The following is a 27,055-nucleotide window of genomic DNA, read 5'->3' on the forward strand; positions in this document are numbered from 1 at the left end:
CTGTCACCGCGGTGGCTTCCGATGTCGAGGTTCTTTTTCTGGTTCTTCTCCCCCTTCCCCGCATTTTTGTGACTTTTAAGGTCAGGCTCTGCTCCCGGGGCACAGGGGGCTCTGCCCAAGCTCCTTGGTTTTTTTTAAGTAAAAGAGCGAGACCCTGTCCCTTAGGTAAGTTGTGCATAGTGGGATCAGGCCCAAGCAGGAGGAAGGCCTTGGCCCAGCCTGATGAGGACTGGGGGAGGACGCAAACCTCCGGCGCTGGGGACCACGTCCGGCCTGCCGGCGGCTCAGCCCGGCGTGGGACATCGGCCTAGGGATTTTGGGGACTTCCAAGGTGCTCACCTGCAGGATGCGCTGCAAGATGGACGGCAGAGCGATGAAGGTCGCCATGCTGTTCAGCACCTGCATGGTCAGAGACTTCAAGGCTGCAAGGAACAGAGAAGGCCCATCAGCACGGGGAAATGGCAGCTTCCCTGCCTGCCGGGCACTGGGAGGTCGGCTCCTCTCTGGGGCAGGACATGGACGTAGCTCAGGGAGAGACGATGCTGCCCAGCCACGGGCAAATGGGGGGCATACAACGGACGACAGGGGGAGCTGGGCCCAGACCACAGCAGGGGTGCCCACACTTACGTTCTGCCAGGCGGGGGGGAGCGCAGGAGCTGGACAGCTTCTGAGGGGCCATCATCGCCTCCAAGAGGGGAAACCAGAGAGCCTGCAAGAAAGCCCCACGCAGAGCAGTGAAGCCCCGTGCTGCGCAGGGGGACGATCACCCACGAAGACCCCGAAGGAGAGACATCCCGGGGTCACAGGGTCGCTTTTCTAACAAACCCAGCTAGCAAATGCGCGGCCACCTCACGGTCTACATTGTGTTATGTTGTATTTTATATTAGATTATGTTATATAGTATAGAGGTTATAGACTCTATCGTTAAACAAGACATTAGAAAACCCCCATCTGATCGCTTCATCTTTTGGGGAAAATGGGCTCAAAAAGGATAAATGGCATGAAAGGCGGCGGGATGAAACCCGAGGGACGTTTCTAAGGGTGAGAGTTCTTGCTTTCAGACTCAGACCCAGCCAAAGCCCCGGATGTGGTGGAACAAGGAGCCATAGACCCTCCTGGGGGGGCTCTGGCACGGCCGAAGCACAGAGGAGGGGACGCTCAGGGCGGGGCGGCCAGCACGGAGGCGCACCTGCTAATGACCCGGAATCCAGGGCGGCCCCTCCCTTGTGGTAGAAGGGACCCCTTTTCTGCCCCCTCCCACCCCTACTCCCAGCAGGCCGAGCACAAGCAGGGAGGACGGCTGCAAGGAGAAGGCGGCTGCCCGCGCAGCCCGGGGGGCAGCTCTTGCTCCAGGCGCTCGGGAAGCTTCCAGTCACTGGCTAGCAAGCCGAGATGGCCGGATGCAGTAGGGAAGGGCAAGGAAGGCTGAGGAGGAGGGAGACTAAAACAATGGGACTTTCTCTGCTCTCAGAAGAGTTCCCAAAAATTCATTTTAATTTTTTCGAAGGGTGTTATCATTCCTGGGTTAACCAGGAAATAAAAGAAATAACTAAATAAATTACTAAATAAAAGAAAAGCGATTTGTATTTCCTTCCTCTTCCGGGAGCCATGTCAAACCCATTGTCAGTGGCCTTTGAAAGATAACCCAGGGATGAAACGACATGCCATTAAAAGGCATGGAGCAGGAGGAGGGAGGGAATCACCGGGCAGCCCGGATGGGTTCAAGGCCTCTCTGACCGGCTGCTCAGTGGGCTGCTGCCCCCCGCACCCCCAGGCCTGGCGTCCCTTCCAGCTCTTCAATCACTCCACTTTCCAAACAGTTGCTCGTGAATCAGGAATTGTCCTGGACAATGAGCTTTCATTTGATCTTAAGACTTTTAAAGCCTAAATTGTGTAGAAATGAAGACAAAGGATAAGGATCTAAGGTTTTCTTCATGGCTGTAATTAAGTCCTGCTGAGCTCACTGACAGAGCGCGGGCCCTTGTGGCACAGCGCCGAGCCCAGAGGCAAGGAGACGAACTCAGCTCCCAACTGAGATCAAATCCGCTCTGACGCTTCCTAGCTGTGCCTCAGTTTCCTCATCTGTAAAGTGAGTGGGGGCGGGAAATGGCCAAGTGTCTCTTTGTGGGGCTGGGGAGCGTCCTGACGCGCCAGCCTTTCTGCTCGGGCTTGTCCTCGTTCTAGCTGAACATTCGACAGAAAGCGCCTTTCAGCCCCCGCCGCCCTTCCACAGACGCCTCAGGCTGCAGGCCCTGCTTAGCAGGCTTGCCCCCATTTACCACTTTGGCAAAAACACAGCCAAGAAGCCTTCTCCCCCCCCCCCGGGGGGTCTGACAGCGAATCTGCTTTCCTTCCATCCCCGGGCGGCTGGGGGTGGGTGGGGCAGAGGCCACAGCAGAGTTGCACAAGACCAGAGTTCAAATCCCACTTTGGACAACAGCCGCGTGGCCCTGGGCTGCGTGACCTCTGTTAGCTCCCTTTCCTCAATTGTAAAATGGGGCTGACGACATGGTCCCCTCGCAGGGTTAAGGTAAGGAGCTAGTGTGGAACACCAAATGGCCGCCATCCCTACTGCTAACGTGGTCCTGGCCAGAGTCAGCGCCTCCAGCTCTCGGGCAGGGCCAGGACCAGGAGCTGGGGGTGGGGCCAGGTTTGGCCCCCGGGCTAGTCGGCAGCCAGAGTGGTTGGCAGAGGTCTGGGGAGGTGGGGTCCTCACTAAAGCCCCCCGCAGGGCTGCACCAAGCTCCCAGGATGCGGCCGCATGGGAAAGCGCCTCCTCGTCCCTGTGGAAGCTGCACTTCCTTTGCCGTGCCCACCATAGGAGGCGCTTCTTTACCCCCATTTCCTTCTGGGAAGCCCCCCTGAGCCAAGGCTCCCACAAACCCTTAGGATGACCTCACTGCCCTTCCACCCCAGGCGCCGACATCTTTGCACCCTCCCTGGATGGGAAAGAGACATGCGGCCCAGGGCGAGGGGGTTTGCTTCCCCCGTCAGCGTGGAGGACCACGCGGGCTGCAAAGGCTTCTGCGAGAACAAGGAGGCCGAGCACTCCGGGTAATAATGTCAGGCCTCCCTTCCTCCTGGGAGCACTCAACAGTGATTAAAATCCAATTTAATTAGACTCAGGCGGCTGGGAGGGCAATGTAAAAAGAATTAATTCCCCTTTCCAAACCTGGGAAGCCTCCGCTCACCTCTCGCTGGGGCTGGTTCAGATTCTGCGAGTTCCTCTGGCAGAGCGCGATGGTCTCCACCAAGACCTCTTCCACAGCCTTGAGGGAGGTGCTCTCTCTCGAGTCTGGACGAACAGAAAAGACGGGCATCTCAGGCCGAGGTCACCCCTGCCTCCCTCCCCCACTGGAGGAAATGACACTGATGTCTATGAACGGGACCCTCAGGCACATGGTGGGCAAATGACAGAAAGTTCCAGGGAATAATGAGAACAGAACCGACTTAATGACATTCCCTGCAAAGGCTGCCCGCCATTTGGAAAGCTGGAGCTGGAGCCCAGGCTCTGGCTCAGAGGGAGCAGACCCTCATCTATCTGGGGACGGAGGTGGGGGGCGACCCACCCGACAGAGGAGCTCTCCCTTGGCTCCCTGACAGGCTTCTGGGGCCCTTCTCTACCAGTAGGTGATACAGCTTCAAGGAACGCAAGGAAGACGGTCCCAGAGGAGTCACCTGCACCGCCTGCCACAAGCTCCCTGGGTCCTTGGGGAGGGGGCACTAGCTCCAGGCCCTGACCGAACAGGCCGGTAGTCTTGCGCTATGGGGGCCCCTCCGGAGGTTCTGCTCCCTCAGAGATGCCTGCCCGTACTCCACCGTGCTGAGCACAGGAACATGACAGTTACGGCCTAACTGCTCATCACGAACTTCTCAAACACGTGGCTGGAGAGAAAGTCCAGACTATCGGGCGGCTGGGGAAAAGCACTTTCTACAAATCGACCAGGTCTGATCTTTCGTGGAGCTCGCGGTTAAACCCCAATTACTCTGAGAGCCATGCTCATAAATGCAACAGATGTGATCTCAAGGGTCAAGCGGGGATACGGCCTTCAACAAGCATTTCCTGTGCCCCAGGAAACAAAATGGTTCCTGTCTTCAAGAAACTTATTATCTGCTATTTCAAAGATCAGAGAAGGATGAAAGGGTAATCAAGAAGGTATCCTGGGAGGAAACGGAGAGCTGGACGGGTTAATGGGCTGCGGTAATCTAAGACCAAGGTGGCAATTATCGCATCAAAAAAATCACTGATCAAAAACTTACCTTCACTTTCCTTTGTAAACTGCTGGAGCTTGCTCTGTAGTCTCTAGGGGATAAAGGAAAGAATTCATACTTCTCATCTCCCGAACACTTTCTTCCTTTTTTTTTAAAAAATTAGAAAAAATTCTCCCTTCCCCCTCCCCACCCCCAGCCACTGAGAAGGCAGGCAATGTGAAACTCATTATGCATATAAAGTCTTGAAAAACATTTCCACATTAGCCATGTTACCAAAAAAAAAAAAAAAAGAAAAACAAGAAAAAGAAAGTTTTACAAAATGCTTTGATCTGCACTCGAGGCTCATCAGTTCTTCCTCTGGAAGTGGCGAGCATTTTTCATCATGAGTCCTTTAGAACTGTCTTGGATCTTGGTCTTGATCAGCGCGGCTAAGTCGTGCCCGGTGATTGTTACAATATTGTGGCCACTGTGTACCATGACTCCCGGTTTTGCCCGCTTTACTTTGCTGCCTCAGTTTACAGAGGTCTTCCCGGATTTTTTTTTTTTTTTTTGAAATCATCCTCTTTGCAGGAAAGGAGGAGAGAATTTGGAATTCAAAGTTAAAAAGAAAAACTAAAACTAAAACTAAACCAAAATAAGGGGATTTAGAAGGCCCACTTAGTGAGAAAGGCCAGAGGAAGAGGTGGAAAGCAGAAGCGGGTGCTAAGAAGCTCCCAATAATAAGGGACGGTCACTGCCCTTCCAGGGCACAGCGCCAGGCTGGGGCAGAGCCCTTTCCCAGACCTATCAAGTCGGATGGCTGCTAATTCACATCGGCACCGATAACACTGCCCAAAGGGGTCCATGGCCCGTACCGGTGACTTCGGGGGCCCAGTGAGTTGTCATCACTGCTGACAAGAGAAGGCGAGGGCTTTGGGGAAGGGAAGAAGACGGGGTCTGAGGATGAGGGCTTCTGATAGCGCCGGGGACTGCTAGCAGTCTGCCAATCTACTGCGAGGAATCGTAGACCTGAAGGGATGGTGCCCGTGACTGGCACACGGCTCTGGAAGGGCATCTCTTCTCCAAAAGGAAGAGGCTGAGGGGGGCACTAGAGAAGCACAGTGGGAAGCGGTCACTGCACTGCGTGGCCTGGCCCAGGCTGCCTGGACAGAACAAAGAAGAGGCTGGGTTTGGGAAGCGGATCAGAAGCCTGGCATGGGTACGTGACAGAGCGGTGATGAAGGAGACTCATTAGCCAGACATCTGCTGGAATTCTCTTTCAGCCAAAAGCGGATCAACTCGCCCACTTCTGACTTGCCTTAATGATCTTTTCATCCTTCAAAAGAGGGAAGCAGCAGAGAGGGGGATTTCCTCTTCTGGAGCCGAATTTCCCGAGTGTCCAAGAGCTGGCTGCCAGGGCAGAAAGGATGGGGTGACCATTCCATCACGGCGCTGACGGCGGAGAGCAAAGTAGCCAGGACGTCATCAGTGGGAGAGCTCTCTATGCGCAGGACACAGCCTGAATGCGACTTACAAGGGAAACGAGCTGTACTAAGGCTTGCCTGAAGCTCAGAATGCTGATTGCCAAGGTCACACAGTTAGAGGCGGCATTTGCACCCAGAACCTTCTGACTGCAGGCCCCCAGCAGCCAACACTGCCTCTCTTTGTCCAGGAGGCACTTGGATTATGGGAGAGCAGATCTCAAAAGGTTCAAGGACATTTTAAAGGACGTTTGCCTCTAAAAGAGAGGCAAATTCCTCAAGAACAGAATTCTGGAGGTACAAGGGGAAACCACCTTTGAGGAGGAGGAGGAGGAGGACGTGTCCCAAGGACTTAAGGAGAAGAGGAAAAGTGTCAGCAAAATCTGGGGGGTGTCCTCAGCTGGTCCCCTCTGCTCCCCTCTTCTGTAGCTCTTGGTAAGTCCAGCGGGTGGCACATGACTGCGATCTAATCTTAGCGTGCTGTAAGAAATGAGGAACGGATACTTTCCGAAAGTCAGATGCAAGGGAAGCGAGCGGAACCAGGAGAACACCGTACTCGGTAATAGCAATCCTGCAGGAAGCTCAGCTGTGAATGACTCAGTGATACAACGATCCGAGACAATCCCAAAAGACGGTGGTGGAAAATGCCGTCTCTCCAGAGACGCTGATGATGCCGGACAAGGGAGCTTGCAAGCCCGCTCGGGTATCCTAGACTTGGTGCCTACGACTGACACACGGGTCTAGAAGGGTTGGGCTCTTTAAGCTTTTTAAAAAACAAACAAAACCCACATTTCTTTGGGAGAAAAAAAGGTTCCAGAAAGGAGAGGATGGCAGAGAGGAGGGAAAGTGGCGGGTGACAAAGAGACGGCAGAACTGCTCAACTCTGAAGAATGCCCTCTGGTCTGTGAAGGATACGGCAAACATGGCGGCTGGGTGTGACCCCTGGTCTAGGGAAGGGGCGCTGGGATGTAAACTGCCCTGGAGGACACAGATGAGGCAGTCTGAACTACATTCCTTGCCCCTTATGGCCAGCTGGTGTCTGGGCTAGGCCTGCTGGTGACCGTTGAATCACTAGGGAGAACTGGAGGTTCTACACCTCCCAGAGAACGAAGGCCATGAGCAAGTCGGCCCAGTCCCGGGTGAGCCCCTGGGGCATTAAGGAATGGCCGGCGCATGTTTTGAAAAGGAAGCAGCGTTCACAAAGCGCCAGCATGGCTGCTGGAAGACAGGTCGTGTCGGGGAAAGGAGTTACCCGTTGCTGTTACTGAAGATCCTTTGCTTTTCCCACATGAGATGGGATTCTGAGCCCAGTAAACCAGAGGGACGCTGTAGATAAGAGCCAACCTAAACTGCAGTTTGCAGAGTCTCTCACGCTGTTCTTGTGGAAAAGACGGGCAGATGCTGGCTTCCTGACGGTGCTGGGAAGTGAGTGCAGAACTGGCAGACTGGCCGCACCCCAAGAGCAGCCATCAGTGGAAGAAGGTCCCCGCGGAGCACGCCAGGAGCCGAGCCCGTCTCTGCTGTGACTTAGAGAAAGTCACGGAGCAGACCAAGTTCTCAGCATCGCAGCTGGGAGGGAGAGCTGGCGTGCTGGGGGACAAGGTCAGGATGCCAGAGGATGGGCAAGGCCTGCGTGAAATCTGGTATTGTAATATTCCACGAAGCACTCCGCTTGGGTTCCAAGAGACGCTCTAAGTAGCTCTAGAAGGCCTGGCTAGAGAGAAGTGTCCCCACCCCCAAACTGGGGGCTTAGAGGAGCAGCAGGCACAAGATGTGGCTGATAAAAGTCAGAAAAATCAATGTTTCCCAGACTTCTGGCTCACAGGATCCACAAGGTGAGGAACAAGACATTCTCTTTGACCCCCATGACCTTCCGCACCATGGACACAGCTGCATCTGCTTTGTTGCTACTTCAGAATTCCTACTTTGGAGGGACCACTCAGAGATTTCTTTCTGAATGATGAAAAAACAGGCCTGAAACATCAGGAATGAATCTCCCCACACGCTAACCACAGGTGAACCACCGGTTTGTTTCTGTTGGAAATACATCACCAAGTGGGAGGGAGCACCAGGCGGGAGGAGGACACGGGATGGAGCCTCAGCATGTCGCAGGCTCACAAGGAAAGGGAAACAAACCCTTTGGCTGCTCAGGAAGAGGAGAATCTCTGGGAGAATGAGGGCAAAGACAAAGGAAGAGACTGGGGGGAGATAGAACCTCGTTTTCTTGGCTGGCACAAGGCAGGGCAGCTGGGGAAGCTTGTGGATCGGTGGCTGTGAGGGAGGTCTCCATCTCTGCACCCCCATCAGCCCCAGCACTACACTCACGCTGCTCTCCCTTAATGGGAAATTCCTAACATTTCCTTTTAATTTCCCAAGTGACCTGGCTCAGTACAGTTCTGAGGTTAAGGTAGCTCCCCCATGAGACACGGAAGCAACTTTTCCTTGTCTCTCTCTCTGTGTCTCTATCTCTATCTCTGTGTGTCTCTATCTCTGTCTCTGTGTATCTCTCTGTGTGTCTCTATCTCTATCTCTGTGTGTCTCTATCTCTATCTCTGTGTGTCTCTGACTCTGTGTCTCACTCTGTATGTGTTATTCCTGAGAAATAAAGCGAGCCGATTGGCTTCCTCAGGTGGACTGCTGACTGTTCATTTGTTCTCGTGTATGGAGCCTCCAGCCACCATTGTGACCTTGGGCAAGTGCGTGGGCATCTGCATGACACCTCTGGGTCGAACTGCGAGCCATTTTGCCATCTGGGGTATGGCACTAAACCATCCGGGGCACAGGATTCTTACAGTCAGCCTCCTCCGTGCCCAAGGACCAGCCTGGCAGCCACAGGGAGACGGGGTCACCATCAGAACGGCCACAGGGTGACGCAGGTTTCAGGCGTGACCCCTGCGAGGGCCCGGAGGGCGGCCAGCCCCTGCTGCTGGAGGGGGGAGCCAAGCTGAGCAGACCCCTGACCCCTGAAATCCCCAGGAGCAAGGCTCTCTGCTTAGCCTGACAGTCCCACGGCCGGAGGGGATCTTGGGATCCACCTCCTTCCGAATCCAAGCAGGCCGGCACCTTATCCCTGCTGAGATGAGAGCCGATTCCAGCGGAAGACTGCCGGAGGCACAGACTCACTCAGCTTGAGAAACGATGCGCTCTCTGGACGTCAGCTTACCTCAAGCATTATTAAGAAAGCACCATGAACGTCTCCTTTCTTCTCTAAGAGGTAGGCGCACACTTCAAGAAGCTGGTACTTCTGGGTAATCTAAAAAGGGAAGATTCAGGCTTCCTTAGTTTTGTTTTTAAGTTGAGGACGTCTTCTTAGCACCAAAGAAAACGATAAAGTTATCAGGCTGGAAAACGAGAGCTCGGCCCTGCTGGCAGCCGATTCCTACAGCCCGGGGTCTCTCTTTCATGCCCTCGACTTAAAAGACCTACACTGAGAGGTCTTCCCGGGCACCTCCCAGCGACCCCAGGAGCGGCTTCCGGCTCTAGCTCGGGGACCAGGCCTTCCACGCTGGCGCCGTGTCCCGCTTTCAGGCCAGCTCTTGGCTCGCGGCTCACTGACCATGCTGCGGCCTTACCTGGATGGTCTCTTCCAGCCGGTAGGACTCAAGGACTTGCAGAGTGTCAATCACTTGGTGAGGGTTATACTGACACAGCAACTCGATGAACTGCTCCGTGATGCAAGGGGCCGCGTGCAGAGACTCTTGGTTCACGGAAACCCCTTCCCTGGAAAGAGAAGAGCCACAGGACCACTGCAGCAGGATGGTGTGGACCACGGGGGTGAGGGGGAGGGCAAAGGGTGAAGGAACAACCCCAAGTCCAGCGTCTCAGTGGGAAGGGGGCTCTGGGATCACGGGGGAACGGCCCAACAATACCGCGAGCGGAGCCGCGGCCAGCCGTCCTTCCGCGACTGCCCAAACCATGGCTGCCTCGGTTTGACCAGAGAGCAAGGTCATGTCTTTAAAATAGCATATTTACCCTTTCCAAAGTGATTTCTGCCCAACTACCCTGGAGCACAGATTTTTTAAAGTTCGAGGCCTGTGATTTAGGAGGGCAGGAAGCCAGTTCAAATTCATCCTCAAATCAGTTGACCTTTGTCTCCCTCAGTTTCCTCATCAGTAAAATGAGGAGAACAGTAGCCCCACCCCTCCCATAAGATGAGAGGATCAAATGGGATAAAAGTCCAAGCTGATCGTCATCAATGATGGGAATCAGGACAAGAGACACCTGCTGCGGAGCGGAGGAATCCCTCGGCACTGAGGAGGTGCGGAGGGGGAGGGGAGGGGGCTCAAGGTGGTCATTATGTACTCTGTGTGTGTGTGAGAGAGAGAATGTGTACAGGAGTGTGAGATTCTGCCCTCGGGGCACAGGGACGGCCCCTGACCCCGCTTCTGTCACCACTGGGAGCCAGAGCTCAGATACACGCTCCGGGCACAGAGATACGTCAACGAGAAAAAACCAAATTGCTACCGGCTCCAGGAAGTCAGCGCCTCATGAAAACCATAAGCTGCTTTTCTAGCTTTCCACTTAAAATCATGTTAATGTTACCACAAGGCTTGTAATCTTGTTCTAATTAAAAAAAACAACAAAAAAAACCCAAGCCAGTCCTGGGTCCAATCCCTTAAAAATGGCTTGAAAAGCCATTCCTCTTGTGAGTGCCAGATGGGGGCCGACCAAGACCCCGGTCTCAGCCAAACTCCTCGCTATACCAGCTTTGCACAGGCCGGCTTTAGCCTCGGTGCTCCCTGACACTTCCTCCGTGTGATTGCCCAGAGGGGGATCCGTCCTCGGACCCCGCGCTGACCCTCTGCTCTCCCTGGGCATCAGGCTGCCCCCAATCCCTCTCTCGCTCGCCGCTCCTGGGCTGCCCCCCGGCTGCGGAGGGTCCTTGAGATTGTGTCCCAGGCCGCCTTCCCTTCTCCCTCTCTGGTGAGTGTCACTGACCTCACCTGGTCTCTGACCAGCACCCCACGTGCTGGGGTGAGAAAGAACTCCCCCTCCCCTTCCTCATTCCAATTTGTGCTGTCTGCTGAAGGCGGCCCGTGCCCCAGAGCGAGCTGCGCGGAGTCAGCCGTGGCCCTCACTGGGACCCCCCTCCTCTCTCTCCCCGGTCAGCATGTGGGTGTTGTGGGACGTCTCCTACAGGCCACTGGCAAAGCCATTTTCCCGTATGACCTGACCTGACCCTCTCCTCCCTCGCCCCCACCGACCACCTAACTCTTCTCATTATCGAGTCAGGTCAGTCGTGGCCAACTCTCTGTGACCCCCTTTGGGGTCTTCTTGGCAGGGATATGGAGGTATTGGCCATTGCCTTCTGCAGCTCATTTATGGATCATTTGCCCTGGATCATACAGCTAGAAAACAGGGTCCAAGGCCAAAGAGTCCCCCTGCCTCTGGGCCGGTGCCCCGGCACTGACACCGCCCGGATGCCCACCAGCTCTGGTAGCGCCTTCTTGTCCCGAGGACGGTGCAGTCCACCACAAGCTTGCTCCAATCCGGCTTTTCAGCCCTAGCCCCCCGAGGTCCAGCCTGGTCCAGTCCAACTTTTTGGTTTGTCCCATACAACACGGTCTCAGTCAGGATGCTGGTCCAGCCATGCCAGATGCCGGAGCCCAGCTCCATGTTCTCAGGCTGAGCTCAGAGCTCCCTCTGCCTGAGCTCCCCCATCTAGCTGCTCCCCGTTCATTCTGTCTCCCTCCTTGTCTGAATGCCGGCTCTGGGGCAGAGGGGCCCAGTGCTGGCTATTCATGGGCTCCCTGCGGCAGGGCCTCTTTCTTTTTGCGCCAGTGTCTCTAGGGCACGTGTGCCAATGCAGAATAATGACCATAGTGAGGAGCTGCCCTCTCTCAGCTCAGGCTGCAGCTCCCAGGGGGCCTCTCCCAGTGTCCCTCCCCACATCACCAATGCATGTGTGTTGTATTTCTCTCTCAATGTTCTATTTTTTCCAGCAGAATATTCCTCGTTCCTGAGGACAAGGACCGTTTTGTCTTTGCTCAAGAGCCTGGCACACAACAGGCGCTTAATAAATGCTCCTAGAACTGACTACTTTTGGATGCAGGCTGGTGCTGGAACAAAAAGCCAGAGCGGAGGCTTCTGGGCCCCTCCTCACTTTGCCGCGTGGCCGGGGCCATGGCCACAGTCATCCCTCCAGAACTCCCACAAGGCCCAGGGGCCTGCACACGCTCACTAACCTTCACCTGACTGTCAGGCTTCCCTGGGGAAGCGGGAGCTAACAGGAAGCCTGCCCCCGCCCCCGTCTGCTCCGGGAGCCTGGGGAGCCTTTGCTTCTCTTGACTTAGTATAATTGACCACCTCAGCAAAGTGATTTATCCCCTGGTGCTCATGAAAAAGAAATTATCCGGCTCCAATTACTCCCCCAGCAGAGGTGTGGACGGACTTCATAAGCGAAGAGCAACAAGAGCTAATGACGTTAAGAATGGAAAGAACCATTTGTCTTTGTGACTGAGCTCTAGCACCGCCCTCCAACCAGGGAATAAGGAAAACGCCTGGCAGGTCTCCAGGCACCAGGAGGGGAGCTTCCCCCGTGGATGCCCCACTAACGGAGGGCGGCGTTCCGCGGGGAAGCTCATCCCCGTGCGCATGCAGAAGGCCTCCCAGAGCCCGCCGGCACAGCCACCCGGGGGGAGGACAGCTCCCACTGTGCCCCCGGACACCTCCTCTGCCAGTCCTCTGCTCAGCTTGAGAGGGACCATCACTGGACAAAGAGATGGGCCCGGGACTGAGGGGAGGACGAGACCGGCCAAGCCGGCCCCAGATCACAGAACAGCGGGACTTGTGACGTACGGCTGCCGGGGACGTGAAGCGCGCAGAGAAGGTGCATCACATGGCCAACCAGTGACGGCTGCTCAGAGTGTCATTCCCCCATTTTACAAAGGAGGAAACTGAGGCCCAGAGCGGGGAAACGGCCCAGGTTTTAAGCAGCCACGCCAGGATTTGGGCCCAGGCTTTGGAGCTGGCACGCTTTCCCCTGTGTGGAGCAAGGCCGGAGAAGGGGGCAAACCAGCCACAGTCAGGAATGAGAGATAATAATGGAGAGCTGGAGGGTTAGGTCAGAATGCAAAGATGAGCCCAAGAACGGGAAGGCCCCCAGCCCTTTGGGCAGCCCCTCCACGAAGAGTCTGTGGACAATCATGGCCAAGATTCGTACAGTCCGAGGAAGTGGCCGGGATCTCCCCACGCCAATGAGACACGGCTTCATTCATTCAACACTTTATACTGTAAGGCTGTACAACGTACCCATGATGCACCAGGCTAGTTTTAGGGCTGGACAGATACTAACCACTGAGGCATGCTGGGAGGGAGGGTTAGAACAAGAAAGACCAGCCTGAAAGAAAGGCAGAGCGAAGGAAGGCCTGAAGCACGTAGGTAAAGGCATGAGGGTGGGACATAGAATGTCCTGGATGGGGAGCAGAGCTGGCGGGGATGGGGGGAGTGCAGGGAGCAAGCGGGACTTCCCAGAGGCAAAACAGATGATGAATTTATTAAATAGTATTTTTAAAATTATCGTTCGGTGTGGGAGGAGACAATGAAGGGGGGAAGCCAGGGCTCATGTAGTGAAGAAATCAAATTTTTAAAAGGTAACTCCAAAAGGCGTTTAACAGACTGTCTTTGTGGCTTTCAGATATTGGGGAAAAAACCACTGAAACTCACCAAACTACCCATTTTTTGGGGGAAGACCTAAAATGATGTAAAAGAACATTAAAAAACCAATCATCAAAAACCACCTGGGGCCTAAGTGTTATTCAAATAACCATCACTGGGCAGATTTAAATTCAGTGCCATGCAAGGTAATACAGGTATCAACACCTGGCATGGCGGGGAACAAAAAAGAACACATTAAGGGTAAACATAAACAAGAAAAAAACAGCTTTCTCTAAAAAACTGCGCTTCCATCCGGGGCTTCAACATACCCATTGTCAGACTGAACAAATGCAAATTTACTTGTCCCTCTAACTGTGAGATGCTTGTCTAAGATGCTGAAACAAGACTGGGGTAAATGAAACTGCCATCCTGGCATTCAGAGGAAAAGGGACAAAAGAGACCGGATTAATGGAAGGAAGATTGTCTTTGGAGAAGTACCTGGGGAAGCTGGTAGAGGCGAACCCAAAGCATGGCTTTGTGGGATCTCGGGCCGTCTTTCAGTGCTCACAGAGGGGCAGGCAAGGATACACAAAGGAGAGGCTGTAGCTTAAGTCTCTCTTGGAGAGGACCGAGCACGGAAATCCGGTCAAGAACTTGACAAGGTCCTACAAGACCAAGCAATATTGACCTTTGCATTTAGCAAATTCAATGAAAAAGACGATGGAGAGGGGAGGAAAGTGCTGGACCTGGCAAACATGGTGGTGAGAAAGAGTGGAATGAGTTTCAAGGTCACTCCAAGGAAGGAAGATGCTGAAAGGAAAAGATGAGGGCCCTGTTAATAATGATGATAGCTCCGGCTTTCACCTGGGCAAAGCCTTTTCCATAGCCCATGGGAGTGTGTAGAAGACCAGAAGCATCACCAGACCGGGCCTGTGATAATGTGTAAAGCACTGCAGAAGCCCTCAGCCCTACAGGGGCCGGTCATGAGCAAGAGAAGGGGGCGATGGATGGCGGAGCGCAGACAAGAGCCGAAAGACTTCGAGGAAACCCTGTAGCCCCAAGGGAGATGCTGTCTGGAAGAACTGGCAGAGAAACCCAGAGGGGATGAGACCCGCAGAGGACGGAAAGAGAAAGGAACAGGGCACCTTGATGGGACGATGAGAAGAGTGGGTTTCGGGAGGCAGCTGACATGAGGTTGAAAAGATAAGGTGGGAGGGCAGAGTCAGGCAGGGGAGCTGAGGGCCCGAGGCCATTTCAAGCAGGGAGCAGCCCCACAAAATGGGGTCTGATCAGCCAGTGACCAGGCAGGTGGTGTGAGGAGGACCTTACTTGTGGACCGCACGTTCCCCACAGCACCCTGGGAGCCAGGAGCCCAGAAGGCAAAGCTAGAAGGAGCCTTGGAGAGCGCCTGGTCCCCAGCATCTCACGGTTCCGTAGGCCCGCGGGTCCTTCACGGTGGCGATGCCCCTTGCCGATCCATTCCCCGCTCAGCCACCAGAGCGATTTCCTTGGAGTAGGTTTGAGTGTGCACCTGCAGCCTCCTGACCCCCACGACCCTCCTACTCCAAGGGGTCCCTCCTGACTCTCATTGTCTCAAACTCTTCATTTCTATTCTTTGCATAAAACCTGTAACAATATGTGCTTCAGAGCACAGTACCACAAAGGGAACATCCACAGCTTTGGGGGTACACACTCAGAAATGTAGAAGCCATTCCCCAAAAAGGTCTGGAGGGGCCTGCCTTGGACTCCCCCTCCCACGGGAAGGCTTGTGGGGCAATCGCGGCAGACCGAGCGGGCTGAGGCTGCTTTGATTCCTCCCCATGATCACAGTCCCAGGCCCCAGACAGCAAACCCAAGAGTGAAGGACTCGAGCCTTCTCTACCCCGTCTCCTCCCCAGGCCCAGAGCTCTGGAATTAGCCAATTAGCCCCGTGATTCCAGAAGGCATGAAAGGGAATGCGCGTCCCGAGCTCCCGAGCTTCCCAGCTGGAAGAGAAGCCAGCTCAGTCGCAGAGAGAAGCAGGCTTTGTTTCCCAAACCGAGGCGGCCATCTTCTAGTGCTCCTCCCAATAAGCCCTGGGAGCCCAAATGCAGGCTCTGCGGAAGGCCAGCGCACAATCAACTGTGGAAACTCTATTTGTCTCCATCAAATCTCTCATTTCTGACCCCTCCCCATTGTTCAACTGAACATAATGGAAAGGAGATGCAGTCCCCTCCCATCACCCCAAAGGCTAGAGCTCCAGTGGTGGTGGAAGGAGATTGTGGCCGTCGTCCCTTCACTGGACAGCCCCGTCCCCCCTCCTTCTGCACCCCAGAGCCACACAAAGGGCGTGGGCGTCTGGATGCAAGCCCAGGGAACCGAGCAGGCCTCGGGGGCTGCTTTGGGGGGGAGCCATCCTAAGCCACAGAACGACCGAGGATGCGAATCCTTTAGAATCTCCAATCAGGCAAGAAAGGCGCTCAGGAGGCTTCAGCAACCTCCATCTGCGTGCAGTTGTCCCCCTAGTCTCTGTAGGTCGATTAATTCTCCGGCTCAATTCTTTGCATTAAGCAGGATAATTGGGGTAACTTGGCTGTGGCCCCCAAGAGACCAGCAGGAGAATTCAATCAGAGCCTGAGTCCCTTCCTGATGTTTCTTAAGGAAACAGTGAGAAAACAAAGCCGAAAGCCTGGCCCCCAAAAGTGGGGGGTGCCACTGGGGCAAACCGGGAAAGCGCAAGGATTCTGCCATCCTGGATCTGCTCCACCCCCGGTGCCCCAAGGCCGGCCCCAAGCCCGGAAAAGTTCACAGAGGGTCTGTGGGCAGAAGGGGTGAGAGGGGGAGCATCCTCGGTGGAAGGGAGGCACTCTATGGCAGCGGCGAGCCCGATGAGTTAGACTTTTGCAAGACACGGCTGCCAGGCTCCCCAGGACAAAAAGGCCAAAATGAAACCTTTGCTGGCTGGTCCGCCCCACCTTGTAGTCTGAGGGAACCCCCCACACTTACCTTGGGTCAAGGAGACTCCTCAGAAACTGGAAGAGCAGGAATGGATTCTGGGGGGGAACAAACAAAGGAGCATTAAAACCCAATCAGCCGGCCGGCGAAAGCTCCTGGAGGGTGCCGCCCCGAAGCTGGCACCCGGGCAGGCTCGTGAGGGTCCCGTGTGCCCCTGCAGAGACAGAGCCCTGGCTCCTGAGCCCTCTGAGGAAGGTTGGAAAGAAGGTAGAAGGGGGCCTCCCTGTCCTCCCTGCCCCAGGAGAATCTGGTCAAATCTTTTCACCCCCCAGGAACATCCCCCTATCTCCTTGGGCTGAGAGGCCCAAGACTACCTGAAGGAGAGCTGTCGTCATGGACCCTGAAGAGAGCAAAGCCAACCCAACAGCCCTGCCCACGGGGACCAAGGCCCTGCCCACGGGGACCAAGGCCCTGCCTGTGGTGACCAACAATGGCCTTGCCCACGGGGACCAAGGCCCTGCCTGCAGGGACCAAGAGCCTAGACAAGATGGCAGTGCTCAGGCTGAGCGCCTTCTGTGGGCTGGGCCGGCTTCCTCTCAGACAGAGGTCCTGACATTCCCCGGGGGCTCTCCTGTCCCTGGGGGGGGCTGAGGGGTTTTATCAGAAGGCACAGGCATCCAGCTGGGTGCCTGTGGGAGGCAGAAATCAGGACTGTCACAGACGGACCGAGCCCCCTCCCACTCGTTCTCAGCAAGGCGTCTTTGTCCTTACCTGGAGTTTCTGAATGACCGCCTCCACTTGCCCATAGAAATGGGTGGCCACCAGCTCCGCTGCTTTGCAGGGGTTCAGAGACACGAGCTCCTGGACAGAGAGAAAATGCTCCGTGTGACCTTAAGTTTTCCCGCTGAAAACGATCTGTCACAAAGAAAGCTCGGACCGCTCCGTGAGCAGACGCCAGGGGATGGCCAGAGACCCTTCAGGCAGCCCACGCGGGCAAGGAGGCGGCCAGAAATGGGCTCGCTGGAGACGTGGAAGAAAGCAGAGGTAACGGGTCTGGGGAGGGGCTCGAGCTTTGGCTTTGCTGAGAACAGAAATCCAGCCCAACGTTGGGCCACGGGAGCCTGAGGTTTAGAGCTGCCTGGGGGCAGGGAGCCAAGGCTGGATGAAGGGACCCCAAGTCCTTCCCCTTTCAGGGGGAGCCGCACAAGGCCCCGACATGATCGTCCTCCCGGCTCCTCCCCCTCCTACAGCCACGGACCGTTTGGCTAAATAAGTCCCGGCAGCATCGAATGACATTAAGAAACTCCAAGGTGAAAAAAAGTGCAGATGGAGGAGAAACAAAAGAGCCAGTGAGCAGAAACGTGGCCGCCCCAGAACAATCCTGCTTCTCCAGCACCCGCTTTTTGCTGAGGAATTCCTTTTCTTGGTGATTAATTCACTTTAGGCATAAAACGGAGGCCCCTCCTTCCCTCCAGGCTGCGGCCCCCACCTGGGCGGCCTGGGGCGGAGAGCGGGGCCTGCGGCTCACAGAGGGCGCCCCCGGAGACAGAGGGATGGGGGGGGGGGGGCAAGGAGAAAAAGGACACCGCTTTTTGGCTGCTGCGCACGGCCTTTCTGGGGGAGCAGCCCGGCCCCAGGCTGGGGGCTAGCATTCAGACTCTAGCCAGGGAGGCCGCCCCGTCATTGTCCCAAAGGGGTCCACAGCTCCCTGGGAGAAGGCGCCTGTTCTGGGAGACGGTGGCCCGGCGCCTCCCAGGGCCAGGGCGGACGGGGTCTCGTGGGCCCTCGTGTCCAGAGACGCCTCCTCCCTTGCCCGGGCAGGCCCCTCTCTCGGAGCGAACATGTGAAAGGGGCCCAGGGCTCGCTGGGCCACGGACGCCCCCCCGAGGCTGCTCACACGGCCATCTGAGCGCCTGTCTCAGCTCCGGGTTCTTGCTGAGACCTGGCACTTTTCTGAGGCATCGGGGCTCACTCTGTGCCCTCCTGCTCTGAAGGAGAACCTGGTCCTCCTCAGATGTCCTCTAAGACTTCGCCATCCCTGCCTGCCCCCGAGCGGGGGACGCCGAGGAGCCTCTGGAAACAGCCTCGGGCGGCACGTCTGTGAGCAGGGGCCAGAGCAGGCGCCGACAGACCCCCCGCTGCTCCCCTCGGCCCCACAAACTGCCAGCGCCCACCTTCCGGGAGGGGATGCACCAAGGTGCACGGGTGTCCGGGCCGCGGCAGGGAACCCTAGGAAAAGCCCGTCTCTGTGACTCCTCAGCAAGGTCAGAGAAATGGCCCAAAAACCAGGACACCACCGGGAGGAAGCGATTCGGCCCTTTGGGGGGGGCAGGTGGGGGCAACTTCCGCCTCTATTCCAGAGCCCAAAGGGGGCTGGGAAAGAAGCCTGCGGGTGTTGGGGCAGCCCAGAGGGAGGCGCAATTCTGGCCGTGTAAAGGAGCAGGAGCAATGGCAAGAGCGACAGTAAATGGACCGGCCCGGGGGCCTTACCTCGATGTGCTGCATGGCCTTCTGCCACACAGACTGCTTCTCCTCGGGGCTGTGCCCAGGGATGGACAGGATGTTGTGGACGTAGTTGAACACCTCTTCCTGAAAGGCAGGAGGGGCCTGGCTGAGGCTTCTGGAAGGGGTTTCTGGAAGGGCAGACCTGACTGCGACGCCCCCCAGAGGCTGCCCGCCCCCACTCTCCCCTTCTTTTCTGGATAATCTGGGCCCTGCTCGAGCTCCGGCCTCCTCCTCCTCCTCGCCCTCCCTCCACCTCCCCCGCCTGCTCTCCCTACTTGGCCAGGGCAGTCTCAGGCCCGGAGCCGGCGAGAGAGAGCATCAGCACAAACGGCTCAGAGCCGACCCTCCGCAGGGCTGCCAACCATGAGGAACCGCTCGGGCCACAGAAGGCGCTGAGACTGCACGGAGGGGTGTGGGAAACATGTTTGGGGAGCAGCTCGAGGCCCGGGGGTCCTGCCCTCCCGGGAGGAGAAAGCTCACCTCTCTCAGGGGGTCCCGGAGGTAGCAGTCGATGATCTTGTCGTACTGGTGCGCTCGCTCATACATAAATTCACAAATTTGGTAGCTGAGGACAAGAAAACAAGCGCGTGGCTCGAGCTGCCTCGAGGGAGGGGGGCAAGGGTAGCAGCCGGGCAGGGCTCATGGCAAGTGCGGGCAGGACCTCGGCTAAGGCATCCGGGGGCCTCAGGGAGCCTCCGTTTTGGGAGGCAGGGACGCCAGACAGAAATGGAGGCCGACTGCCTGCCTCCTTGCTCTGCTTTGTTAGCAGCACGGTCCCGTGCGTGCAGGGCCGGCCTAGGAGACCCGGGGGCTGACAAAATGGCCACCAGTGAGCCCAAGGGGGAAAGAGACAGAAGCCTGGGCAGAGCTCAAGTGGGTCTCCAAGATCACAAATTTTGGATGAGTTGCTCAGTTATTTCAGCGAAGGGCGTCTCCAGACCGGGAGCTCCCAGGGTGGCTCCTGAGAGGGACCGTGGAATTCATGGCAAAGGCCAAGAACGAGGGGGCAAAGACTTTATTTAACAGAATTCCCACGAGCTGGAGGCTCTGAGTCCTGGGCTTGGGCGGAGGCGCCCGGGCCCTCGGCCCTACGGCTATCGGGAGGCCGCAGCTTCCAGCTGCTCGGGCGTTCCTGCCCAAGGGCCTGCTGCTCCGGCCCACGGCGTTCTTTGGGCTGTCCTGCTCTTTAACCATCTCCTCTGCCAAGAACAAAAGAACTAGCCGGCACCCAGAGGATGCCTTCGGGCCAGGGAACGGGGGCTGAGGCTGCTGGGAAACGGGGTCCACGGGGGCTGAGGCTGCTGGGGCGTGACTCACAACTCGGCTCTCTCGGCCATCCGGATGAGCCGGCTCTCCTCAAACTGCACGATCCCTCCGGCCTGCAGCAACTCGAGGAGGACCTGGAGAAGTTGCAGAGACAGTGACCCATGGGTCTTCCCTCCCTGGGGGGCGGCCCCCGGAGATCTCACATTCGGGAGGGACAAGCCCGCTCGGCTCCCACTGGCTTTCCCAGGCCCAGGGGCGGGGGTCTCGGGCCGAAGCCCCCGTGCTGAGCTCCAGTGCTGACTTAAAGAGGCCTCATGAACCATGAACAAGCATCAGCCCAGGGAGCCACCCGTGGATGTGGGACACTGCGGCCGGCCTCGGGACCCACAGAGGACTTTGTGTCCTCTCCAAACGTTGCTCCGGAGCCCGCTCCCTCTTGGGTTTGCCCCGAGCCCTTGGCCAGCTGGCTTGACCCCATCACAGGCCACAAACCCCAACCCTAAAGGGCTGGGGTGGGGGCAGCCCGGAGCTGTCCAAGGTTCTGGGCACCAGTTCTGGCCTCTGCCCCCGGTGGCGCTCTGAGACTAAGTGCCGGGGCCCCCCCCTCCAGTCTCTGCACCCCAAGGCTGCTTGGCCCGGAGGCCCCGGGGCTCAGTGCGCCCATGTCCCCAGCTGCACGGCCACAGATCTCCATCTATTCTCCATGAGGGAGACGAGCTGCACCGGGTGCTCACGGGAGGAGCCCCCCCCCAGGCCACCACAGACTGGACCAGAAAGGCAAAGGAGGGAGCAGAGCCTGAGCCCCGGGGAGCTGACCACGAGGGGAGGACGGGTCCGCTGGTCCACAGGCGCGGAGGGGGAAGGGCTGGGAGCATCGGCCCACAGCCTGGGAGGCAGACGCGGAGGGAGGCTCTCACCTCGTACCGCTGGACCTCAGCTGGCTGGGCCGTGGCCGCCCTCTCCCCCATTTCCAAGAGGCCCCGGGAGCGACCCACGTCTCTTAAATTCCGGGGTCCCACCATGAGCCCCTGGGCCGCCCCCCTTGAGTGCCCTCAGCCAGGCTGTCTCACTACCACCACCTTCCCCCAACATCCCGGGGGGGAGGGGGGGCCCTACCTGCTGCCTCTCCGAGTGTCGGGAGTCATCGTCGGGGCTGCAGAGGAACTCGAGCACCTGCCCCAAGGAGAGACCTTGCTGCAGCGGCCTGCACCCCTCCCCCGCGCCCTCTGCTCCCGCGCTCCCAGATTCTCTCTGAATCCCGAGGGGGCGTCAGGCCGGAGCAGGCCCCATTCAGGCTGACAGCTTAATTTGTACCTGAGCCGTGTTTTGCCTGCAGTTTGGCAACATGCCAGCGAGAGCGTTCTGCCTCGTCTGAGCTAAAAGCGCCAGGGCTTCGTGAGTGGAGCTGGCAGGTGCCATGATTCCTTCCCCACTGCGCCTCTGAGAAGCGTGCAAAGCGCTGGATCACGGCTTCCCCCAGGACGCTGCCCAGCTGCTCTCCTCTTTCCCCCTTTCTCCCCGAGGGAGACTGTGCTTCCTGGGCCTTTTGGGGCTCTGAGCAGCTCAGGCCAGCACAACTGCATTATGGGACGGCAGCCAGGAAGAAAGGCTCCCGCTCCCAGAAGCCCCTGATCGATAGGGCCAAGGCTCGTTTGTCCCTCCCCACGTCCCTCGGAGCAAGTCTGAAAGGCGAGGGTGGGCGGGGGGGGCCGGGGCCGGCTGCTCTCGCGGCACTCACGCACCTGGTCAAAAAGCGTCCTGTTCACAAAGAGCGTGTTGTCGGGCTTGGCGAGCTGTCGGGCAAGGAAGGTGAAGAGGCACCCGACTTGGGAAGGAGTAAAATCCGAATTCTCCACCATGACCTGGGGAGGGAAAGGACCCGATGTGGCCGGCCCGACACAAACCCCCATCGCTGCGGGTCCGCGGCCGGCCGCCGTGAGGAGCGGCCCCAGGGGGGCAGGGCTGCCCACGGCAATGCTTCAGTCTGGGATCCCGTGACCCAGAGAAGAAGGCAGCCAGCCCGAGCAAGCACGTGGTGGGACAGGGACCCCAGGACGAGCAGCCCCTTGCCCCCCGCTCCGTGCACTAACTGGCTGAGGGCCCACACCGCACTCTGCCTCCGCCACCCTCCCAGGCCGGCTCCCCCAGGGCGGCAGCTACAATGGTCATGTGGGCGGGCCGCCATGTCTCATCCACTCAATATCTCTGCAGCCCCCCCTTTCTCCACCGGTACATTCTCTCTCATCAAGGGACATTGATGGGAGAGCCCCGACTTCGTCCCACCTCGGCTCCTGGCTGGGCTGTCTGATGGCTTCTCTTCCCTCATTAAGTGGCTGGTGACTCCCCGACGGAAGCCTGACACTGCTGGGCTTGGGGGAAGTGGGGGAGAAGCCCATGAGCATCTCTCTTGCCTTTCTAGCCCATTAAGGAAATTTGATGGAAAGCTCCCAGGATGCTTTGGTCCTGGGCCTGACCACGAACTAGCCGCGTCCCTTTTGGCACTCAGCCTCCGAGCCTTCTCACCACGAGGTGCTCGCTTTGATGAGCCCCACGTTCCCTGCCAGCAGGGGGCCTGGGATCGCTGGGAAGGTTAAAACTTTGGCTACCTCTCTCCCCTCTCCTCCTGGGCTCCAAATGATGAGGAACAAGCCTTGGGAGTCAAAGTCTGACTCTGCCGTTTCCTCCCCAGGTAACTGGGGCCTCTCTGGCACACAATGGCCTCTGAGCTCCCTCCCAGCTCTATCCCAGTAATCCTAGGTTCCAGGCTCAGTTCTAGCCCTCCGGCCGGGTTCCAGAGTCTTCCTGGCATTTTCATCTGCCCTCAAGGATCTTCCAGATGCAGGAAAAAACTATTAACAACCAACATTTTGAAGAGACTCAGAGGCTCTCCCCTTTTTACTAGATTCCTTATTTTAAAAGGTTCCCTTTTCTTGAAGGAAATCACAATAATGAAATTGTATTGATTCTCATCTTGTCATCTAGGGCAACGGGGGTCAAGTAGCTTGCTCAGGGTCATACAGAGTCAAGTGTCTGAGGCCGGATTTGAACTCAGATCCTCCTGGCTCTAGCCACTGAACCACCTGACTGCCCCCAGTGCTCATTTCCAAGCTTTATCCTGACCTCTCACTATTCTGTGCTGAGAGAAGATGATTCAGCCTCTTGGAACATCTAACCCAGAGCTTCTGAAGCACTGAGGCTGTGCAGGCGGGACCTTCCTTGGGTGCTTTTCCTTATTGGTTCTGGGCGGATCAGGTGATATTTATGACCTTGGGTTCTGGACGCATTACAATCATCAGAGAACCAAGGACTGAAACGGAAAATGGTGGCAATTTTGCAGCTAACCCTGAGTCAGGGATACTTGGCTCACAGATTTGAGACAGCTGGAGTTTAAAACGCTGTGATTAGCTGGGAAAAGGTCAGAGTGAATAGCCAATCAGGGCAAATTCCTCCCCACGCTGGGAAGCCGGAGCGCCCCGCTCCGCAGCGCTCCCACGATAGCGGGCCCCGGTGAGAAGCACCCGCAGCGAGGCATCCCAGGAGATGCTGCAGCTTTACTCTGGCGAGGAGCCCGGTGCGGCGTCCCCCGGTGGGCACTGACTGAGCCCCAGCCAGCGGGGACAAGTCAGAGGTCAGCTCAGCACAGCAGAGGTCACGGGCCACAGACAGAAAAACCCACAACTACCTTGACCCTGAAGGTAAACTAAAAAAAAGAAAAGCTCTTAACACCCCAAAGCAGAGGCTTGCCAGAAGGCCCACTCTGCTCCTATCTCATACACTCCACAGAAGAGATTTCTGCCCCCAAAAGGGGTGGAGGCTCAAGTGCAAATCCACCGACCACGTCTCTCGCGGGCCCTTTCTCAGGCTGGCGAATCCAGGCCGTCCCAAACCTGTGCCCCGCTCCGGCCGGGTTCTTCCTGCTCTCCCCGAGGCTCTGCCTGCCAATACCCTCGTATTTATTTCTGCATCCATTCTTGTGTATAAATACACGTGAGGGAATGCAAGGCCCTTTTCTGCACTGCCAGGCCCAGCGCGGGGCAGGCCACACCACAGGAGCTTCGTGATGCTTGTGGACCGATGACGTGGCTTTGGGAAATAGCACAGGGTCACAGGGCCTGGATTCTAATGTGGCTCTGCCGTTTCCTAGCATACAAATCCGAGTCAATCATTTAATTCAAGACTCTGTTTTCTTATCTGAAGAATGGGGGGACGATTCCTGCCTCAGCTACTCCATAACAGCTAGCATCTATAGAACGAGATGCTCTACCGATACGATCTCTTTTGATCTTCACAGCAACTTTGGGAAGTGATGCTGTTAAAAGTCCCCCTTTTACAGAGGAGAAAACTGAGGCAGACAGAGATTAAGCAACCTGTCCAGGTCCTCTAGCTAGAAAATGCTTTCAGGAAGCTCTTTGAAAATGGAAAATCTCTGTGGCCAAACTAAGGCATTCTGAGGTTAACGCGGGAGGCCTGGGCTCTTCACAGGGTGGGCTCAAGCAGACAGAAACTCATCCCCGTACACAAAACCACCTCTGACCCTCCTGGATGTGGAGGCAAGTTCACTCCATAGCCACGGGCTGCCGGCTCCCAGGGATTAACAAAGGCCTGGCTCGGACCCGGCAGACGGCATAAAGAAAGGAATTGTCTGGGCGGTGACTACAACAGCAGCTCAGGTCTCAAAATAGCTTTTCCCCCAATCCAGCCAGATTTAGACGGAGATGATCAACTCCTTTCCTTCCTAATCAACTGTCACACGTCATCTGGAGCCATCGGGAGGATGGGGGTTAACATCGGCGCCTCATCGGCTTCCTCCGGAGCAAACCTGAGCGAGCGGATGACCCCCGGGCCCGGCTCTGGCCGGCTCCGACGTCCGACCCTGGCCTCAAGCATCGTCCCAAACACCCCAACCCTACTTGCCTTCAGCAAGATGTCCACGATCCGCTGCTGGTATTCCAGAGCTTGCTTGTCATTTTTAAAATCTTCAAACGTCTACAAAGGAGAAAGAATGCTCTCCATTACAAATCACTAATTACACATTTCCGAGGCAGTCCCACGTTACTCCCCGGAATAACTATAAATAAATGGCAAATAAGTTCACAGACAAGATAATTATCCCTATATGCGGCTTCTCTTTGTAAACAGGCTTAATGAGCATCCACTGATATGGTAGGGGGAAGTCTGGAGCATGTAATTTTGCATGAAATTCTGGGACTTTTCCTAGTAAATAAAGCTATAAAAAGAGAGTAGAAACAAGTGTTAAACAGAAGGAAGCAGGAGTAAGAAAACCGTCCTCACAGGGATGGGAAAGCTGTGTCGACGGCGGTATCGCCATCCCCTCCCTTTTGAACTTCCAGTGTACGCGGCCCCCTTTCAACATCGCTTTTATCTATTCCGTAGGAGACACAGTGGAGAAAGCCCGGACTTGGGAGGACCGGCCTCAGACGCTTCCAGGGCAAATCACTTGTCTGCCTCAGTTTCCTCATCTGTCCAATGAGCTGGAGAAGGAAATGGCGAAGCACTCCCGTACCTCTGCCAAGAAAGCCCCAATGGGGTCTCGGAGAGTGGGACGTGACCGAGCAACAACATTCTCCACGTTATCTCGGATGTCCGGTTCTTTGCATACCGTCTTCCCAATGAGAACGGAAGCCCTTTGAGGGCAGTCTTGTTTTTGTCTTTTTTCTGGATCTCTAGACTTTAGCTCAGTGCCTGATACACTCAATGCTTAATAAATACATATTATTTTCTCTCTCTCTCTTTTTTAAGAACACGGCTAATGCAGAAATCTGTTTTGCATGATTTCCTATATTAAATATATTTTTCAACGTGATAAAATTCAATTCAAAGTACATCCCAGCCCACCTTCCTCTCCTGTGCCCCTCGGCCCACCCCAGAATGTCAGCTCCCCGAGGCGGGGACCTCTTTATCCTCAGAGCATTTCACAAGGAAGGGGAGCAATAAAAGTTTGCGAAAATGAACTGGACTAGACGAGTACAATTTGGAAGGAAGGAAGGATTTGGGGAGAGAAGGAAGGGCCACATGTGCAGCCGGCATCCAGGAGCCCCGAGCTGAGGGTGATGACGGCCATTAAATATAGCACATTAATTGTCAGGGAGAATGTCTTCTGTGATTTCCATGACAACCAAGCAAAGGTGACATTGGAGACATTCCCCAAAGTTGCCATGGTGAAACTGTCCAAGTTTTAAAAATCTTCTCTCTGTCGAGAACATGACTCCGTTCTCAACCCCTGCCAAGTACTTTATTCTTGTACGTGCCCCTCAAGAAGATTCCATGGGTGTTGACATCACCTGCACCTGGCCCGCAGTACTGATGGATGAGGAGGAGGCGGCGGGTCATCCAGGTGGGCGGGGGGAGGAGGAGGGCCACGCCAGAGGAGTTCTAGCAAGGCCCAGTTTACTCCAAGCAGCGGAGGCGCTGTATCCACCGCCCAACGGTCTCCCCAATTAAGCTCCTTGGTGGGAGAGAACGTAATCACCTGTGAAGGCAGACATGCGCCTGAAGATGGCTAAGCTTTAGCTCTGAGATAAAGGACTTGTGCAGGTAAAAAGGTGGCTGAAGACCTCGCTCCCGGCGAGAAAGGGAATGACTCCAAAAGGCAGGAGACTGATGGAGGAAACGGCCGTCTGAGAGAGGGTTACCAAGGGAGTCAGGAGGATTTCCTGATTTTTCAGGTCTTCAGAGGAGGAGAGAATTGTTCCAAAAGCCGTCCCGCTTGGGAGCAGGGGGATGGACTGGATGGTGCCATTCTTGCCCCTCTGCAGGTGCAAACAGGCAGATCCCTCTATCCCCGTCCGCAGGTACAAGCCCCCAGAGTCCCCATGGGATCCGCAGAGGAATGGGCTGCCCAGCACGCGAAGGTGGCTTTCTCTGCCCGTTCTTCCCCATTGGCAGCGGGCATTCATGGCTTTGAAACGGATCCTGAAAGCTGATTTCTATAAACATCATTAAGTGGTAATGTCTCACAGTGGGAATATTGTGGTACAAATAATGACATATTTTGGTGCTGGCGAACAACTGTCACCAAAATGACGGAGCATCGTGAGAACATAATCTGCCGGCAACGCTTC

The 27,055-nt window shown here is 56.3% G+C and overlaps 1 protein-coding gene across 4 annotated transcripts in view; it reads right to left on the reverse strand.

Moving 5' to 3' along the window:
* VPS8 (VPS8 subunit of CORVET complex) overlaps positions 1-27,055 on the reverse strand; it is a 121,664-nt gene that overhangs the window by 31,068 nt on the left and 63,541 nt on the right. For 3 of the 4 annotated variants that reach the window (XM_074264263.1, XM_074264262.1, XM_074264261.1), the window contains exons 28-41: positions 24,888-24,959; positions 21,716-21,835; positions 21,090-21,146; positions 20,025-20,107; positions 19,188-19,272; positions 18,693-18,791; positions 16,974-17,063; positions 16,254-16,300; positions 9,245-9,392; positions 8,836-8,925; positions 4,261-4,303; positions 3,192-3,295; positions 628-709; positions 340-422 (exon numbers count right to left, since the gene is read on the reverse strand). In XM_074264263.1, the coding sequence (XP_074120364.1) occupies positions 340-422; positions 628-709; positions 3,192-3,295; positions 4,261-4,303; positions 8,836-8,925; positions 9,245-9,392; positions 16,254-16,300; positions 16,974-17,063; positions 18,693-18,791; positions 19,188-19,272; positions 20,025-20,107; positions 21,090-21,146; positions 21,716-21,835; positions 24,888-24,959 (1,203 nt within the window). The remainder of the gene's footprint in view (positions 1-339; positions 423-627; positions 710-3,191; positions 3,296-4,260; positions 4,304-8,835; positions 8,926-9,244; positions 9,393-16,253; positions 16,301-16,973; positions 17,064-18,692; positions 18,792-19,187; positions 19,273-20,024; positions 20,108-21,089; positions 21,147-21,715; positions 21,836-24,887; positions 24,960-27,055) is intronic. The other variant, XM_074264264.1, reaches the window with a different exon arrangement.

The sequence above is a fragment of the Sminthopsis crassicaudata genome, chromosome 4 (genome assembly GCF_048593235.1).
Source record: "Sminthopsis crassicaudata isolate SCR6 chromosome 4, ASM4859323v1, whole genome shotgun sequence".
In the NCBI taxonomy this organism is placed as follows: Eukaryota; Metazoa; Chordata; class Mammalia; order Dasyuromorphia; family Dasyuridae; genus Sminthopsis; species Sminthopsis crassicaudata.